The sequence below is a fragment of the Rhinatrema bivittatum genome, chromosome 2 (genome assembly GCF_901001135.1).
Source record: "Rhinatrema bivittatum chromosome 2, aRhiBiv1.1, whole genome shotgun sequence".
In the NCBI taxonomy this organism is placed as follows: domain Eukaryota; kingdom Metazoa; phylum Chordata; class Amphibia; order Gymnophiona; family Rhinatrematidae; genus Rhinatrema; species Rhinatrema bivittatum.
In genome coordinates, this window is record NC_042616.1 from 643,481,985 (window position 1) to 643,501,576 (window position 19,592).

The window sequence follows — 19,592 nt, forward strand, 5'->3', positions numbered from 1 at the left end:
GCGAATTTGCCAGTAATTGCTACAGAAATCACAGTAACAATCAGAAGAAAGAAGATTTAGCCAGGAATTGCGATTGCAAGAGCTGACCTTGTTGGTTAGGAATGGCAGGAGAAAGTTTGCAAGCTAGCAAGCCCTGAAGCAGCAAATGCCATCAAAATTCACTACAAAAAAAGAACAATGTAATGCTGCAGGTTCCTTCAAGCACATTATGGTCGTCTGCATGGTGATGGGAAAATCATATCTGGAGGTCACCATTTAATCAACTGGTTGATTAAATCATCTCTTCTCAGAATTGCTTCATATTGCTCTTGGAAGAAAAGGAAAAAATATTCACAGAAAGTGCTTTAGGAAGGACCGTATACCATTTATTGTAGTAAAGCTCTCCAGTGCTCCATTTGCTCTAGAAGTTCATTTATGATACATCATTTCAAATACAAAGTCTGTATTTCCTATCAGTTCCTTCCTCTGTGCTGAATGCTTGAAGGCTAATATTCCCCTGTTGCCTATGATTTCATTTCTCTTTACCAGCATTCTTGCTCTCTCCCTGGGCCTTTTCTGTCTTCCATGGGCTTCCCAAATCTGAAATATCACATTTTAATAACTTCTGAATTTATAATACCTTACTACATCAAGACAAACTAAACACAGTACATCTCTTTATGAGGTTTACCAGTTTTTTGTCAATAGAGCTGGAGGCTACAATTTTGGGTGGATTGAACCAATAATAGTTCAGAGTCCCACTTTTATACTAAATTCATTAGTTGTCACAAATTCTAACACCATATTTTGACAAATCAATGCAAAAAGGTGTGTTCAGTTAAGCGCACATTTCTGCCTGCATTTGAATGCACATTTTCTAAGTGCAAAACTTATTACAGATTAAGCAAGGAGTTTGCGCCTAGAAAATGCATGTTTCCCTAAATGGGAGTACTGCTTAGCACCCTCATTTGGAAATCCCATGCAAATAAGAGCATTAGTGTTGCAGAGTGCGCCCTCAGGCCTTGTTAGGAGCTCGGAGACCCGGTCCCATCTAAAATAGGAAGTGAACCCTTGGGCCGTGGCACGGCTCAGTGAGGAGCAACAAGACCACCATTGGAGGTGAACTGGTTCGAGCACGGGTGGAGCAGGAGCGAGGCTGGAGCGAAGACAAGGTGAGGATTATCCGGAACAGGAACTAGGCAAGCTCAGACCTCCACTGGACCTACACACACCAATGATATCCAGCCATGCAATGCTGATCTCGAGAGTAGCCGTCCGGCCACTCGATATCCCTTCTGAACCTGTCGCTGGGGACTGACGAGTGCGTGAGGCCAGATGGAGGCTGAGGGCAGGAAAATGAAGACTTGGACGAAGACTCAGGATACTTAGAGAATTCAGATGAAGACTTGGATACTCAGGAGACTCAGACGATGACTTGGATATTCAAACAAGGACTCAGGATACTCAGAAGACTCGGACTAGGATTCAGGAAACTCAGAAGACTCGGAGGACTCAGACAAGAATTCAGGATACTCAGGAGACTCGGACAAGGATTCAGGTTGCTCAGAAGTTTCAGACAAGAATTCAAGAGTCAGGCGAAAGTACTGGGTGAGAACTCCAGGCGAAGATGTGGAACTTGAGACTGGAACATGGTGAAGATTCAGTAGAGGCCTGCACCGGGGCGCGCCCTACACAACCGCCTGTGGCTGGTCGCAGACCACGCTGCAGCAGAGCAGTTTCTGGCAGAGTCTTAGGCATGGACGGATGCAGGTACAAGGGAACTCCATAGACCGGGAACAAGATACTCAGGAACAAGGCTTTAAAAACAGAAGGCGAGAAGAAGGCCTTGTACCACGAAGCACCCTACACAGCCATGCAATGGGCTGGTCTCAGACCACGACATGGCACGCCAAGAGAGGTGGACAGATGAGGGACCTGGAAACTGGACGAAGAGCTGAAGATGAGATGGACGAAGTCAAGACAGGAACATCGGACATCAGGAACATGGAACGTGGCACCTCAGGACATGGGACATCAGGACATCTGGACACGGAACATCTGGAACATAGGGAACAGAAGACAGGCAACGAGGGAGCTCCGACGAGGGACATCAAGGAGACGAGGTTCAGGAACACGAGAAACATGGAACGAAGATCCATCAAGGCACAGGAGACCACAGAAGACCTGGATCAGAAGGAAGATCACAGACACTGTGCAAACCCGATCCAAAAGTACTGAGGAATGGTAGCAAGGCCATTTTATAGGGCTGAAGTGGAACAGGTAGATGACATCATTCCTGAGGGCCACGGGGATTTTCCCACTGCTGGCCCTTTTAAAGTCGAGGAGAGGCACATGCCTGCACCTATGCAGAGGCCAGGAAGAGAGCAGGCATGTCGGCAGCTTCCCTGCTGCATGGGAGGCCTGAAGGATGGCAGCATCGGGGGCGGCAGCCCTGCCGTGAAGAAAGGCAGGCTGCAGGAGCGACTTCGAGCCGCGAAGAAATCCTGACGGCGGCACTAAGCCCGCGGGGAGCACCAGCAACATGGCAGCCTTGGGCCGCACTCGAGAACGGCGTCAACGGCCTGGCTTGCTGCGTACAGCTGGAGGTAGGTGGGGGGACTGCCCGCGGCTCACGGGCAGTGCCACAACAGTACCCCCTCAAAGATACCCTCCATAAGCCTCCTATCAACAGCTGTCAGGGGATGATCAATGGTCCAAGGACAGAAGTTGGAAGTTCTTGGTGAGGAACTGTAGCAATGGAAATACTGTAGCTGAAGACATGGTAGAAGGTCGAAGATCCAGGCAAGACGTAGGCAAAACACTGAAAATATGAAACAAGCAGGGTACAAGATTTCAGGATAGCAGGCTTGCATCTCACTTTCTAGTGATCAAGGTAGCAGAGATCGAAGTCAAGGAGTCCAAGATGAACAGAAGAACAGCTGAAGGTAGCATCTTGGAGTGAGGACCGGTTCTTGGTTTACGGTGGTCAAAACAAGAGTGGCAAATAGGCAAGCATCAACTTCTTGGAGGTAGCATGGTAAAGACAAATCAGACTTCAAGCTGGATTCTATAGATGTGAAGGTGGAACTCCAGGAGAGTAAGTAGACAAACTTACAAGTGCCGCTCGCTTTTGGATAAACAGTGGTGTCAGGAGAACTAAGATCAAATTAGGAAGTCCAATGACTATTGCACAGTCAGTGGAGAGTTGATCCTGGAGGCAACTATACCTTATGACAATGGTTGGTTCAAGGCTGAAGAAGGCAAGTATGAAGAAGCTCAGGATTGCTGCTTCCAGGCTTGCAAGACCAGAGGAGAGAAGTCTCTATAGCTGGGTGAAGAGAGATTTGCACCTTGGGCAATCCATGAGTTGCTACAGGCTCTCACAAGGTGACAAAGTCATTCTCAGAGAAACTTGATGGTCAGTAAGTGTCACTGTGGCACTTATGCAAGGGACTATTTTGTTGAAGGAGATACCCAGATGAGTATGAAGATGAAGTTCCCTTTAGGGCTGAGTCAAGGAGCCACATAAGGTGGATGGAACTTCAAGAAACCAGGCTCGAAGATAGCGGAGAATTCTAATGGGTACGTAATGAAACCCCACAGATGGATGGTCAAGTGCAGCCGATGAGGAACATTCCAATAGAAGTAAGTCACTGGTGGAAAACACAGGAGTTGGCGAATACTCAGTGACCTCGTAATGCTATATGGAGAGTTTTTTGAGGTGATGGACTGAAGAAGCACATGTGTTCTCATGGATCCAAAGATAGTAGAGTTGAATCACCATGTAGTCTCAAGGAAGACAGGATCCTTCCAGGATGATGAACAGCATGGCAGTTTGGGCATACTGGTTCAGTTGGAAGGTGATAGTTGCAGGCTTTAGCTTGGCAGCTGTTACGAATGGGCTCCGGTCAGGAGTCGTGAACACCACCCAGAAGGGTGGCTCCAGGTGGAGAGAGACAGGAATGGCTAGAACCAGTGTCTGGGTCCAGGCTGGGTCAGGGCAGGTGGCAAGTAGCAGTGTCTGGGTCCAGGCTGGGTCAGGGCAGGCGGCAAGTAGCAGTGTCTGGGTCCAGGCTGGGTCAGGGCAGGCGGCAGATAGCAGTGTCTGGGTTCAGGCTGGGTCAGGGCAAGGCAGGTCAGAAGGCCCGTAGGCCACACACACACAGAAGGCCTGTAGGCCACACACAGTAAGCAGGGCAAGGCAGGTCAGAAGGCCCGTAGGCCACACACCGTAAGCAGGACAAGGCAGGTCAGAAGGCCCATAGGCCACACACACACAGAAGGCCCGTAGGTGTAGGGGTTAGAAGTTTGGCTCTCTGACTGTTGGCAAGCCACGTCACAGAGCCAACATCTGTCCCACGTCTGTTTTTCCCTGGACCTACGCTTAGTGTAAAGAAAATGTCATACTCTGACCGCAGCATATGAACAGCCTCCAGCTAACAGGAAGTCAGCAGGAAACATATTTAGTGCAAAGCTCTTGCAGCAGTTTATGACCTACTTGCATTTATGTGGTTTTTCACACCTAGATAGTTTAGTACAAATGACCAGCTAATGACCTCCCCCCTCCCTGCCTGCAGACTGACCGCTTGCACCTACTGCCCACTTGCACCTACTTAGTAAAAGGTCAGCATAAACACTTGTGGTGGAAAACATTGTAGCAGGAAAATATGTGACGTATGTATCATATGAAATGCTATGTAATCATTTACAATAAAAGAGCAGCCTTCCCAAATGCCGGGAGAGACGTTTCACCATGAATCCTGTGTGAGGTGTCTTCATTACCGTTGCTACACGTAGGCCACACAGAGTAAGCAGGGCAAGGCAGGTCAGAAGGCCTGTAGACCACACACACACAGAAGGCCCGTAGGCCACACACAGTAAGCAGGGCAAGGCAGGTCAGAAGGCCCGTAGACCACACACACACAGAAGGCCCGTAGGCCACACACAGTAAGCAGGGCAAGGCAGGTCAGAAGGCCCGTAGGCCACACACACACAGAAGGCCCGTAGGCCACACACAGTAAGCAGGGCAAGGCAGGTCAGAAGGCCCATAGGCCACAAACACACAGAAGGCCCGTAGGCCACACACAGTACAAGGTAGCAGGCCCAAGGCACACACAGTACAAGGCGAGGAAGAAGGCCCGAAGGCCGCGCAAGGCAAGGCAAGGAATGAATAAGGCCCGAAAGCCGCGCAAGGCAAGGCAAAGCAAGGAATAAGGCCCGAAGGCCGCGCAAGGCAAGGTCCAGGGACCAAACGCACAGCAAGCAAGGAAGGAAGGCTAGAGCAGGGAGCCCAGGCGAGCTCGATGCCGAAGCACCGAGGGAACTATCAGGCAGGGTTATAAGGGACAGCCCAGAACATAGAGTGGACAGGGGAGATGGACTGGGCCTGTCAGGAGAGCCAGCACTAGAGGGACCCCTGGTGGTGAGGCGGTTGCACTGCAGCCATAGCCGTAACAGTACCCCCTCCTCAAGGCCTCCCCCTCCTCCTGGGTCCCATCTTAGCAGGGGGTACTCAATAATGAAGTCAGACCCCTCCTGGGGCGATGCGGCAGGTTCAACTCCTTCCCGAGGCAGCAAGGCAGTCCATAACCCTTCCTGGAGTAATAAGGCAGACACAACCCCAACCTGGGGCAGCAACATAGTCCATAACCCCTCCTGGGACAAGGCGGCAGAGTTAGACCCCTCCTGGGGTAGCAGAGGCGGTGCAGATTTCCATAACCCCTCCTGGGGTGACAAGGGGAACATAAACCCCACCTGGGGCAGTGAAATAGTCCGTAATCCCTCCTGAGACGACAGCAGGACTGGTCCGGACCCCTCCAGGGTCGGCATCAGGGCCGACACAGACTCCTCCAGGGTCAGCGACAGTAGGACCAGTACGGACCCCTCCCGAGTTGGCAGCTGGACCGGTACAGCAGGCTCAGATGGTTGAGTAACAAAGTCTGTTGGCAGGCCCGGTTCGGACCCCTCCGGGGACTGCAGCAGGACTGGTTCGGACCCCTCCGGGGACTGCAGCAGGACCGGTTCAGCAGGCTCGGATGGCTGAGTCAGAAAGTCTGTCAGTAGGACCGGTTCGGACCCCTCCGGGGACGGCAGCAGGACCGATTTGGACCCCTCCGGGGACGGCAGCAGGACCGGTTCGAGCCCCTCTGGGAGTGGCAGCAGGACCGGTTCGAGCCCCTCCGGGGGCGGCAGCAGGACCGGTTCAGTAGACTCAGATGGCTGAGTCAGAAAGTCTATCAGTAGGGCTGGTTCGGACCCCTCCGGGATGACAGCAGGACCGGTTCGGACTCCTCCGAGGACGGCAGCAGGACCGGTTCGAGCCCCTCCGGGGACGACAGCAGGACCGGTTCGAACCCCTCCGGGGACGACACAGCAGACTCAGGTTCTTCTCGGGGTAGTGCAGCAGGCTCGGACCCCTCTCGGGGTAGTGCAGCAGGCTTGGGCCCCTCTCGGGGTGATGCAGCAGACTCGGACCCCTCTCGGCGTAGTGCAGCAGGCTCGGACCCCTCTCGGGGCGATGTAGCAGGCTCAGACCCCTCTCGGGGTGAAGCAGCAGGTTTGGGCCCCTCTCAGGGTGATGCAGCAGGCTCGGACCCCTCTCGAGGCGATGCAGCAGGCTCGGGCCCCTCTTGGGGCGATGCAGCAGGCTCGGGCCCCTCTCGGGGTGAAACAGCAGGCTTGGACCCCTCTCGGGGTGAAACAGCAGGCTTGGACCCCTCTCGAGGGAATGCAGCAGGCTCGGACCCCTCTCGGGGTGATGTAGCAGGCTCGGACCCCTCTCGGGGTGATGCAGCAGGCTCGGACTCCTCTCAGGGTAGTGCAGCAGGCTCGGACCCCTCTCGGGACAATGTAGAAGGCTCGGGCCCCTCTCTGGGTGAAACAGCAGGCTTGGACCCCTCTCGGGGTGAAACAGCAGGCTTGGACTCTTCTCAAGGTAATGCAGCAGGCTCGGACCCCTCTCGGGGTGAAACAGCAGGGTTAGAAGTAGTGCGCATGGAAGACACAGATTGGACTGCCGTGGGCTTGATACCTGGAGCCAAAGTCTGAAGCTCCTGATTTTGTTTCTGGAGGAGCAGTTTAGAGAAGGCACAGGCAGTTCTAGGACGTCTAGGGAAGGTGCTCGTTAGTGTCTCAACAGCAGCTGTGGGAAGCAGAGCCCTGCTAGAGTTAATCAACTCTCTCCGTTTTAGAGAAACCTGTTCCCAAGGCTCTAGCACTGGTGTCACAGAAGCCTTCTTGGCCAGGTAAGTCCTGGGTTTTTCTATCCACAAACTGCCAGCTAAAATGTGTGTTTTAGTGGAGCCAGAAGCAGAATACCGGTTAGGAGAGCTGATTGTCTTTTCTAATGGAACAGCTGATCCTAGAGCAGAACAACGGGGGCAGGGTTTGCCTGGTGGTAACAGACACGGAAGACAGGAGCATTTCCACCACCCTGGTTTAGGATTTAGACAATTTAAACATTCCTGATAGACTGAGACGTTCCTCTTATGACAACTACTGCATACCCAGTGTTCTTGGTCTGAGAGTTGACAGGCAAGACAGTTCTTGTAACTGGGATAATTCAAAGTCTGGCAACAAGCACAGACATAAAAACTTGGAGGCTGAGGCATAATGTGAGTAGAAGGAAAAAGAAAAAATTGGCTCACCGGTAGTACCAAGACCTATCTCTTCCCCTGGAAATTGGTGGCTTCGGCATACTGTTACGAATGGGCTCCGGTCAGGAGTCGTGAACACACCCAGAAGGGTGGCTCCAGGTGGAGAGAGACAGGAATGGCTAGAACCAGTGTCTGGGTCCAGGCTGGGTCAGGGCAGGCAGCAAGTAGCAGTGTCTGGGTCCAGGCTGGGTCAGGGCAGGCGGCAAGTAGCAGTGTCTGGGTCCAGGCTGGGTCAGGGCAGGCGGCAAGTAGCAGTGTCTGGGTCCAGGCTGGATCAGGGCAGGTGGCAAGTAGCAGTGTCTGGGTCCAGGCTGGGTCAGGGCAGGCGGCAGATAGCAGTGTCTGGGTTCAGGCTGGGTCAGGGCAAGGCAGGTCAGAAGGCCCGTAGGCCACACACACACAGAAGGCCCGTAGGCCACACACAGTAAGCAGGGCAAGGCAGGTCAAAAGGCCCGTAGGCCACACACACACAGAAGGCCCGTAGGCCACACACCGTAAGCAGGGCAAGGCAGGTCAAAAGGCCCGTAGGCCACACACACACAGAAGGCCCGTAGGCCACACAGAGTAAGCAGGGTAAGGCAGGTCAGAAGGCCCGTAGACCACACACACACAGAAGGCCCGTAGGCCACACACAGTAAGCAGGGCAAGGCAGGTCAGAAGGCCCGTAGACCACACACACACAGAAGGCCCGTAGGCCACACACAGTAAGCAGGGCAAGGCAGGTCAGAAGGCCCGTAGGCCACACACACACAGAAGGCCCGTAGGCCACACACAGTACAAGGTAGCAGGCCCAAGGCACACACAGTACAAGACGAGGTAGAAGGCCCGAAGGCCGCACAAGGCAAGGCAAGGCAAGGAATGAATAAGGCCCGAAGGCCGCGCAAGGCAAGGCAAAGCAAGGAATAAGGCCCGAAGGCCGCGCAAGGCAAGGTCCAGGGACCAAACGCACAGCAAGCTAGGAAGGAAGGCTAGAGCAGGGAGCCCAGGCGAGCTCGATGCCGAAGCACCGAGGGAACTGTCAGGCAGGGTTATAAGGGACAGCCCAGAACATAGAGTGGACAGGGGAGATGGACTGGGCCTGTCAGGAGAGCCAGCACTAGAGGGACCCCTGGTGGTGAGGCGGTTGCACTGCAGCCATAGCCGTAACAGCAGCGAGCCTGTGCAGCAGAGTGGATGGCAGGGAATCAGGATCTTCCAATCCTGATTCTGGTGGTTTGGAACGCTGCATGCAGAACACCGGAGGAAACATGGCGGCAAATATTCTGGATACCAGATAGCTCACGATGGTGATCCTGGGTAGAATCCACTTGCACGGAACAGAAGCTGGATTAAACGGTGGATTCCAAGCGACTCGCCATGTTGACGCCATGAAGGTGAAGCACAGGAAGGTGACATATGAAAAGAACTGGCATTGAATCCATGGCTGGAGTCACCACTTGCGGACACGAAGAAAAGCTTAAGCTGAAGATGGTACCAGAGCAAGATGGCACCAGAGCAAGCACCAGGACAGTGCAAGCAGGGAAGGAGTACAACCCAAGACCCGGAGTGTTGATGTGGAGTAAACTTAAATGGAATGTACTCCCTGATGCTTGAGGACTCTTGATGTTGAAGGTACTGGATGTGGAACCTGGGTGCAGGCGCCTCCTGCAGGTCATATGGAACCCAGGGAGCTGGACCACATTGTAGAGAGAAGAATGGAGATGGTCTCTGGGACAGTGACAGGTGCCTCTTGCTTGTTGTGAAAGTTCCAGGACGGGTTGGACTTGGAGATGGTCTGAATGCAGGCACCTCCTGCAGGTCGTGGGATCCAGACAGCTGTAGAGAGACTCAAGCAACAAAAGAAAAAAAAAAGGTGGCTAGAAACAAGTAATTAAATGTCCAGGAAACTGGGAGCAAAAAATTCTGGGCAAAAATCAAGTTAGCAGAGAGTCCAGGAACTAAGGCAAAACATCTCTGGGCAAGGAACAAGTCAAAATGTCCAGGAACTGAAGCAAAAATTTCCAGGCAAAAATCAAGGCCAAAGAAAATATCCAAAAAACTGGAGCCCATCACAGGCACAGCTCACTGAGCTCATGGCCTTTGGATCCTGTTGCGGAGCATGCCCTCAGGCCCTGTTAGGAACTCGGAGATGCGGTCCCATCTATAGGAAGTGAACCCTTGGGCCGCAGCACGGATCAGGGAGGAGCCCCACCGTGGGAGGTGAGCTGGTACGAGCATGGGGGGAGCAGGAGCAAAACTGGAGCGAAGGCAAGGATTATCCGGAACAGGAACTAGGCAAGCTCAGACCTCCACTGGACCTACACACGCCAATGAGATCCAGCAACACAATGCTGATCTCGAGAGTAACCCTTCGGCCACTCGATAGCCCTTCTGGACCCGTCGCTGGGGAACGATGAGTACGTGAGGCTAGACGGAGGCTGAGAGCAGGAACATGGACAAAGACTCAGGATACTCAGAGGATTCAGATGAAGACTTGGATACTCAGGAGACTCAGACGAAGACTTGAATACTCAGGAGACTCGAACAAAGACTTGGATACTCAAACAAGGACTTGGAGGACTCAGACTAGGATTCAAGATACTCAAAAGACTCGGACAAGGATTCAGGTTGCTCAGAAGTTTCAGGCAAGGATTCAAGAGTCAGGCGAAAGTACTGGGTGAGAATTGCATTGTAGCACGCCCTACACAGCCGCCCATGGCTGGTCGCAGACCATGCTGAACATGAAGCAGACTCCAGGCGAAGATGTGGAACTTGAGATTGGAACATGGCAAAGATTCAGTAGAGGCCTGCACCAGGGCGTGCCCTGCACAGCCGCCTGTGGCTGGTCGCAGACCACGCTGCGGCGGAGCAGGTTCTGGCAGTCTTAGGCATGGAAGGATGCAGGCACAAGGGAACTCCGAACAAGATACTCAGGAAAAAGGCTTTAAAAACAGAAGTCACCCGGAGGCTTGTGCTGCAGGTGAGAAGAAGGCCTTCTACCACAAGGTGCCCTACACAGCCATCCCATGGCCTGGTCAAGACCCACAACATGGAACGCCAAGAGAGGTGGACAGACGAGGGACCTGGGAACTAGACGAAGAGCTGAAGATGAGGTGAACGAAGTCAAGATAGGAATATCGGACATCAGGAACATGGAATGTGGCACCTCAGGACACGGGAAATCAGGACATCTGTACACGGAACATCTGGAACATCAGGAACAGAAGACAGGCGACGAGGGACAAGACCAGGGATATCAAGGAGACGAGGTTCAGGAACACGAATAACATGGAATGAAGATCCATCAAGGATCATGAGACCATGGAAGACCTGGATCAGAAGGAAGATCACAGACACTGTGCAAACTTGATCTGAAGGCACTGAGGAATGGTAGCAAGGCCCTTTTATAGGGCTGAAGTGGAACAGGTAGATGACATCATTCCTGAGGGCCGCGGGGCTTTTCCTGCCGCTGGCCCTTTAACAGTCAAGGAGAGGCATGCGCCTGCACCTATGCAGAGGCCAGGAAGAGAGCAGGCACGTCGGCGGCGTCCCTGCCACATGGGAGGCCCAAAGGACGGCAGCATCGTCGTAGGATCCCTGCCGCAAAGAATGAAGCAAGGCCGGCTGCAGGAGCGGCTTCGAGCCGCAAAGAAATCCCGGTGGCGGCACTAGGACCGCGGGGGGAGCACCAGCAATGCAGCGGCCTCAGGCCACGCTCGAGAATGGCGTCGGCGACCTGGCTGGCCGTATACAGCTGGAGATAGGTGGGGGGACTGCCCACGGCTCACGGGCAGTGCCACAACAATTAAGCAGTACTCCCAGATACAGAGAGACTGCATCTGGCTAGAGCACCTTTTTTAGTGCTGGAAACTTAACTCCTAAGTCAGGGTAGGGGTTACGTTTTGAGTGCTATGAAAAAAAATAGTATAATTGTTAAAAAAAAAAGTCAGGAACTCTTGGGGTAAGTGCCGACAGGTCCACCACTTAACCAGATAATTACTGAGTTATCTAGTGGCAACTGCTCATGCTAAGTAACCAAATAAATACTGATTTTTCTGTCTATCTGGCAGCAGGAAGCAGCCCCATGTCAGTACTTATCAGGCTATCTGGCACAGTTCACCATTACTTAGCCGGATAAAGTACTTATTTGATTAAGTAGCGGTGACCCGTGCCAGATAGCGAGATAAGTACTGACTTATGCAGCTATCTAGATTCTAGAGGTTGCTTCCCACTGCCAGATTGATGGATAAATCAGTATTTATCCAGCTAAGTGGCAGTTGTGGTAGTCTGTCAGGGATACCTCTTCCCTTCCCGAGTTAAAATGTGCGTTCGGCCTGTGCTGAACACATATTTTAAAGTTTAGGCATGTTTTTGAACTCCCGATGCATTGGCATAGCATTAACTTACTGCATTGGGAGTTAAAAAAATAATAATCTTGGCACAGATTACTGTATGAGCCTGTCAGTGTGCAAGCTCTGTCATACACTCTGTCATACACAAACACATTCATGAGTAATTTTTAAAAGTACCCACAGAAGTACAAAGTCCATAGGTACTTTGCCCGTGGAATTTGCACTGATTCTCAAAGGAAAACTACACACATACTTTCCCTTTGAAAACTGCTCTCGGAAAAAAGTACCTGTACAAATTTGTACCTGATTTTTCTGCAGGTATGTTTTCTTTGAAAATAATGGGGTGAATTTTCAAAGACTTATGTGCGTAAAAATTAGCTTATACATGCGTCAGTAGCATCTATACACGTGCATGCTATTTTATAACCCTATGTGTATATATGTGCATATTTTTTGCTTTCACACACATATATATATGCGTGTAAAAAAGGGACGGGCTAGGGGCGTTCCAGGACCAGGCCAACATGTACGTGTGTAAATTGCTATTTTAAAAGACAAGTATGCATGAGGATTTGCCAACTTACTTATGTCATTTTACACTTGATAATTATCTTGCTCAAGTGAAATTAAACATGTTTATTGTGCACTACTGGCCAGATGGAAGATCTGGGTGAACTGGGGGAAGTTCAGGATGAAGAACCAGGAGGGTCTCCATGACCCGGAGAAGGACTGGGCGAACTGGTGGAGTAATTGGTAAAAGTGGGTCATTTCACACATTTTAAAATATGTGAGTACGCCCACATTATTTTTTGCATTTAAAATGCTGAATATGTGCATATCTTTTTAAAATAGGTAGTAATATAAGCATATTCAATGCATTGAAATTCTTGCTTTCAATGCATTGCATGTCTTCTCGTATCCCTACACGCACATGTTGTGTGGTAAAGATTTGCGCATGGGTTATAAAATACTATCGTAAAACTATGTGCAGTTATATATGCGTATACTGTATATACCACCATGTGCATTCCTCAAAAGTTATCCTCAAATGTGTATAAAACTGAAAATTTAATCTACAGTATGCATGTTATTTCCTTCACCTGATCTACAAATGCACCTGGGATTGTCTACTTTTCCTTTGGCTAAAAGCATGAATGTTGTGGATCCTCTTGAGTATTTTTAGCCAGCTAAGTACTGGGTGATTTTCAGAGAGTCAGTTTACCCAGGTAAAAAAGTACTTACCCAGATAAATGGTTTCTAAAAATTGTCCTCCACTTGTATATACTATGTTGAATAAAAAAAAATAAGTGGCAAATATAAAAAAAACCAACCTGAGCACCTAAATTTAGACCTCTAAATTATGTCCCTGTTAGGCATCTATTTTCAGATGAATTTGTGCCTACATTTTCAACTGAAAATTCATATACATTTAGGTGCCTAATTTTGTTTCCCCAGTCTAACTCCACCCCTGTAGCCACCCATCCTTTAGTCTTCTAAATTTAGGTGCCTAATGAAAATAGAATCCTAAATTTAGGGACAGCTCTAGTAAATTTTCAAAAGGACTCAATAGGGCCAGTTTTCAAAAGGTTTAAGCTCCTAACTTTTGGAGTTAGACTACTAAATTAGTCCTTTTGAAAATGTATCAGGGCTGAGTTCCTAAATTTAGGATGCTAGCTTCATCAGGCTCCTAAATTTAGAAGCTTAAAAAGTGGGTGGCTAGAGGACTGGAACTAGGATAGAGAAGCAAAGTTAGGCTTTGAGCACTAATTTTCAGAACTAGGCATCCAATTTAGGAGCTTAAATATAGGAAAATGAACAGCAGCCCAAAATTTTGGTCCTTAACTTTTAAGCTCCTAAATATATGTGAATTTTCAGCTGAAAATGTAGAGGCAGATATTTAAAAAAAATTGAGCTCCTAACTTTAGGTAACTAAGGGGGTTATTTTCTACGGCTAACGCACACGAAAAGGGACTTTTCGCAAGTGATAGCTTGCTGGGGGCGGAGTGGGGGTGAAGTTGGGGGTGAAGTCGGGTGCGATCGCTGCTGGCTTTCACAGGCCCCCCCCCTTCGCCCCTCCCCCCCCCCCCCCCCCCCCGTTACCGCCAGGCTTCACCATTCTCTGGGAGAATGGAAAATCCCGGCCTAAGTTAGGTGCTTAAGTTTGGCACCTATTTTCAGCTAAGCTCCTAACTCTGCCCCATAGCCATTCACTTTTTAGGGACCTAAATTTAGGATCCTTATAGAACTAGGACTCTAAATTTAGGAACTCAGCCCTCATAAATGTTCAAAAGGACCAATTTAGGAGCCTATCTTCAAAAGATAGCAACATAAATCTTTTGAAAATTGGCCCATTGGGTTCCTAAATTTGACTGAAATAGGTGCCTAACTTAGGGACCTAATTAGGGAGTTCCTAAATTTGACTGAAATAGGTGCCTAACTTAGGGACCTAATTAGGGAGCCTAAATTTAGGAAATTAGCATTTTTTGAATTCTAGCCCCAATAAATATGTTCTTGAATCACAAAATTGGCTTGTTGAAGAGGTCAAGGGAGGTATGATAAGCATGTAAGTACCTCAAAGGTATAAATATATAAACTGCAAGCATTTTTCAGTGGAAAGGAATTCTGGACAGGGGTAGGCAACTCCTGTCCTGGAGTACCACAAACAAGTCTGGTTTTCAGGATATCCACAATGAATATGCATGAAATATATATGCATACAGTATAGACAGTTGTAGATATCCTGAAAACCAGACCAGTTTTTTGATATTCTTGGTCTGGAGTTGCCTACCCTTGGTCTAGAACAAGGGTCCATGATGTAAAGCTGATAGGGAGAAACCTGGGAATAATATAAGGCAATATTTCTTCAAAGAAAGGGTAATGGATACATTAAATAATCTCACATTCGAGGTGGTGGTAGCAAAAACTGTCAGATCCCAAGAAGGCATGAGGCAAATGATGGCAAAGTGAGGATTAAGCCAGAAGGGTCTTTGGTTCTACAATAGGGAAGGATGGGTCTGTTGCCAATTTCTCTGTTTCTGTTTTCCTATAAATATTCTCATGCTCTATACAAATCATTACAGGAATTTATCCATCTGACATAAATCAATTGCCCCTGGGCACTAGTTTGTCAAATTCTTGGCTCTTTGTTCAAGAAACACACTCTTCATATGCAGTATGCAATTAGAAAACTTAATGGTAACGTATTTTTTATGCATATCAAGTACATTTTCATGTATGTTCTGAAAATTGCTATTTCTTTTTAATTAAAATCTAACTTATAACAATGTTGTCAAAATGTTGTCAAAAAACTCTTAATTTGTTGTGCAATCAGCACAGTTAGCATATAGAACTGATGTTGTTATAATCTGCCAGACAAAGATATTAGGTAAAAGGATTGGAGGCTCAGGCTCATAGGCAGGATTGGCACAGTCAAGTGAAATGGTGTCCTGGGAAGGATCTCTTTCCAGGAAAGAGTGGGGGGTGAAAGGGAGAGAGTCTGCTCAGAAAATGGGGACTCTCCTCTCTCTCTCTCTTATGATCAAAGGGCACCTGTTCTCTCTAGACGGCTCACTCTCTGATGCAATATTCTCCTACATAGCTGAATGGTGACGTTCTGCCAGACAGAGGGACACCCAGATGGAAGAAGGCGATCCTTGAGCTGTGCACCCCTATGACCAGTACTGCCCATAGGACCAGCCTAAGATAATTAAACTCAGCAAGCCTTCTCCTCCCACCCAGTCACCCCCAAGCTGCTCTCCACCACCTAGACATCCAGCGCCCACACTAGCTAGCCAGCCAGCCATACCCTCCCCCATCCCTAGCACACAGCTCATATCAAGCTGCTCTCGCTGCCCAGCCAGTCCCTTCCAGTCTGTCAATCCCCTCCATCCATCTCTTACCTTTCTCTATTGCTTGTTTGCTGCTGCACCCAAAACAACTGTTGCCACACAGTTCTGAACGAGTTTTTGAGATCTGCAACACCAGAACTCCTGCACTGTTCTCACAGTCTCCCAATCTCATGAGAACAACCTGAGAGTTCAGGCACAGTGCAGCTCAAACTCACTGAGAGTTGCACACTGCTAAAAGGCAAAACAACTGTTCCAGAGGTAGCATCGGCTCAAAGTGAAGAATGAGATTCAGAACATTGATGTACAGAATCAGGGCAAAGACCCTAGCTTGCTGTCACATAAACAAATAATTGCACGTTACCTTGGACACAAGGCTTGCTCTGTAGGCAGCCAACTGCTTCAGGTACTCCTTTTTAGCTGCTTCAGTTTTCTTTTTGTACACCTACAAAAATAACAAAAAAGTCTTAAGCAGATGACTCTACTCAGTTTTCCCTATGCCAAATCATGTGAACAAAGCCTTATGTTTTTAATACATTTACTGTAAACCAAATGCATTAATTCATGGCACCAACTGCAGAGCTATAACCAAAACCTCTAGTTTTCTGCAATTCCATCCATGCAGAATTTGCTGATTGTTGCAGAATATGTTCATTGCTGCAGGATCTTCCATTTATATCCATTCATGTTATGAATATGACTGTTTTACCTTCAGATGGGGACAAGCACAACATGAGTGAAAATGATGCAAAGTGGAAAGATTTTTTTCCCCCACACAGGAACAAACTCTGAGCCTATAACAACAACTCAGACACATTCAGTACTGACACAGACACCAGAAACAATAAGGTCATTCATGAAACCAAAAGTGGAAATTCTTTGGTAGTGATTTTCAGTAGCCCCAAGTTGTTTTGCATCGCACGGGGCCATTTTTAACCCATGCTGGCTGCAGTCAGTTTTCAAAGTAAAAACAGGCACCCTATTTCCCTTTGAAAATTACCAAGCGTGAAGGATGCACGCTAAAAGTGCCCATGTACTTTGCAGGCAGCTAAGCAGGGAGGTGGGAGGAGTCAAAACAGTGTACATACATTTGAAAATGCTAGGTATGTGCACTGTTTCCTGCTAAAAGGAATGCTTAGAGTGTGGACACTGTGAGAGCTTGCATGTACTTTTAACTTGGCTGAGGAGAACAATTATATTCCAAGCCATTTTACCCAGGTGAATTGCTGTTTACTCAGGTAAGTGTCTTTGAAAAATAGTTCTCTTGAAGGGCAATTTTCCAAGTAATTTAACCTGGGTAATTAATGATTTAGCCTTCCCACTCAAGGGCTAAATGTAGCTGCTGAGTTTCACATGGCAGTTAGAGTTAGCTGTGAGGAAGAAGAGGGCAGGCCTGGGGATGGGGAGAGGTTGAAGGAGGCAAGATACAGGTGAGGATTTCATTTTCAAATCCCTGTGCATCCTTTTGTCCATGGGATTTGCCTGCAAGTAAAGTGAGGACAATGTCCTCGGATACTTTTGACCTGAGGAGCTTGCAGAAGCTAATTTTCCTGGGGGAACTATGCAGGTAGTTTTCCCTTTGAGAATTAACTTCCCACAGCCCTTCAAGCCTGGGGAGGAGGGGAGGGGGGGGGGGGGATTTGAAAAACTCCGCCCTTTATGACTTCCTGGAAAAGAGGAGAGGCTGTCACCCTGAGTGTACTTAAACGTCTGAAAAGCAGAAGAAGGAAAAACCGTTCAGAATGAAGAAATGTTGCAAGAAGTGGTGAAAGTTTAACATTCAATGAAATTGGGGGGCTTGCATTTAAATAAAAAGTTTAGCAATCTTCTCCCACTGCCTCCTGGGCTAAGATTTAAAGGCACCCCCAAGACATTTGACATCAGGACACACAAACAGTTAAACAGATGCACTTGCCTCACATGCGGTTATGAGTTTACTTGCATTAGGCACACATGACAATGATGTTTGCCGTTTTGCATTCCTTGTTTTAGCTTTTGCTTTTCATGTTTTGTGATTAGAATTATTTTTTTCTCAGATTGATACTGAGTGACTTTAATATTATTTCTCCAATTAAGCTCGGGGGGGGGGGGGGGGGGGGGGGGGGTGGGAGGAGATAATTTTATAACAGCCCATCTGATTTAGATGGCAAAATGCGGGCAAGTTATGCAAATTTTCAAAGTAGGTTTAAAAGCCTACATCCCCTGCTAATGTGCATGTGTAAACATTTCAGGAAACTTTATGTGCCGGCTTTTGAAAATGCATGTGAGTCCAAACCCCTCCTGGACTCCGACCTCCAAGAACGCCTCTGCTCGCACCGGGTAAACCTGCGTGTGAACATGACATGCAAGCTTAAGTTTATTCACATTTTTCAGATGGCTAATTTCATAAGGAGACCATTTCTGCATGGAAAACACTTTTAACCGTGGAAACGTCTTTGGACACTGTATGTGCTCTTTGTATCAATGTGCAGATTCTGCATAATATCTATGCCACCCTTCAATAAAGTAAAGTTAAAAAAAAGAAAGAAAGTGGAGTTTAATTTGTGAATGAATCAGTAATTGTGGATGCACCGTCGGGAAGGCAGGGCGAGGCTCAGAGAGAAGTTAGGGGACGTAATAGAGCAATCCCTACAGGTTTGGTAGTTTCCAGCTGCAAGCCTGGGCTTTTGAATACTGAGCACATACACCTGAAGGAAAAGTCCTAAATTAAGAAATCTGCTTTTCACTAGAAGCCAGAAAATTGGAAAGAAAGGCTGCGACTGAAGAGTGTCAAAAGGTTTGTTTAATCCTACACAGAGAAAGACACAGCAAGAGGGAGAGATTTTGGAAGCTATTTCTTTAGAGAGAGAGAGAGAGAGAAAATTCCAGTTTGCCAATCGTATTTGAATTTGTAAGAGTGAGGCCTTTGCTACTGGAGAAATCCCTTGAAGAGAGAGGAGAGCCCTAGCTTGGGAAAACGTGTCTTGTAAAATCCTTTGAAGAGAGAGAGGTTGTTTGGATTAAAACTAACCTGCTTGGGGGAAAAATATTTCTCCTGCAAACAGGTGTCAGGCCTGTGAAATCAGAGCAGCCTCACTGCTTAAAGAATCAAAGGAAAAAGGGAGGCTTATTAAACTATTCTGTTTTTATCTTGGTTTCTGCTCTAGGGCAGTCAGGGTGGCAGCTATCTGTGTTTCACCTAAGATAAATGGTTTGGACTGTTTAATTCTTTTAATTCTTTGCCATCTGGAACTATGTGATTATGTTATGTGCAAAGAAATATCCCAAAACATCTTTAGAAAAAAAAAAATCTCCTGGAGACAAAACAAAAAGGCTGCTATGATTATATGGTAGTGATATCTGAGCAAAATCCTTAGCTCCAATCTTCTCACTGTATTAATATGAATGCCTCTATCACCTTATTAAAATGTTCTGATTTTCTAGCATCCCACATAACATTTTGAAGTCCATTTTCAGTCGCTGGCTGGCTAGTGGAGTTAGCTGGATAAACGAATCTGGCTAACCTTGCTGAATATACTCAGCTATGTTAAAGCTAGCTGGCTAACTTTAGGACTGCTCTTCATAAATCCTAAACTTATTTGGCTATGTCAGCAAGATAATGCTGAAAATCAGCAATATCTTGAAATGTAGCTAATTTAGCAAGCTCACCCACTCTGCCCCATAAGGGCTCCATCCCATCCCTGAGCTAACCAAAAACCTTTTTTAGCCTGACAGTGATCCATCTATTTCGAGGTCAGTCAGCGTGACATGATTTCCAAATTCCACCATTGGTCCAGATATGT

At 48.1% G+C, this 19,592-nt stretch overlaps 1 protein-coding gene across 3 annotated transcripts in view; it reads right to left on the reverse strand.

Moving 5' to 3' along the window:
* TOX (thymocyte selection associated high mobility group box) overlaps positions 1 to 19,592 on the reverse strand; it is a 570,927-nt gene that overhangs the window by 20,384 nt on the left and 530,951 nt on the right. For all 3 annotated transcript variants that reach the window (XM_029591350.1, XM_029591351.1, XM_029591352.1), the window contains exon 6: positions 16,175 to 16,255. In XM_029591350.1, the coding sequence (XP_029447210.1) occupies positions 16,175 to 16,255 (81 nt within the window). The remainder of the gene's footprint in view (positions 1 to 16,174; positions 16,256 to 19,592) is intronic.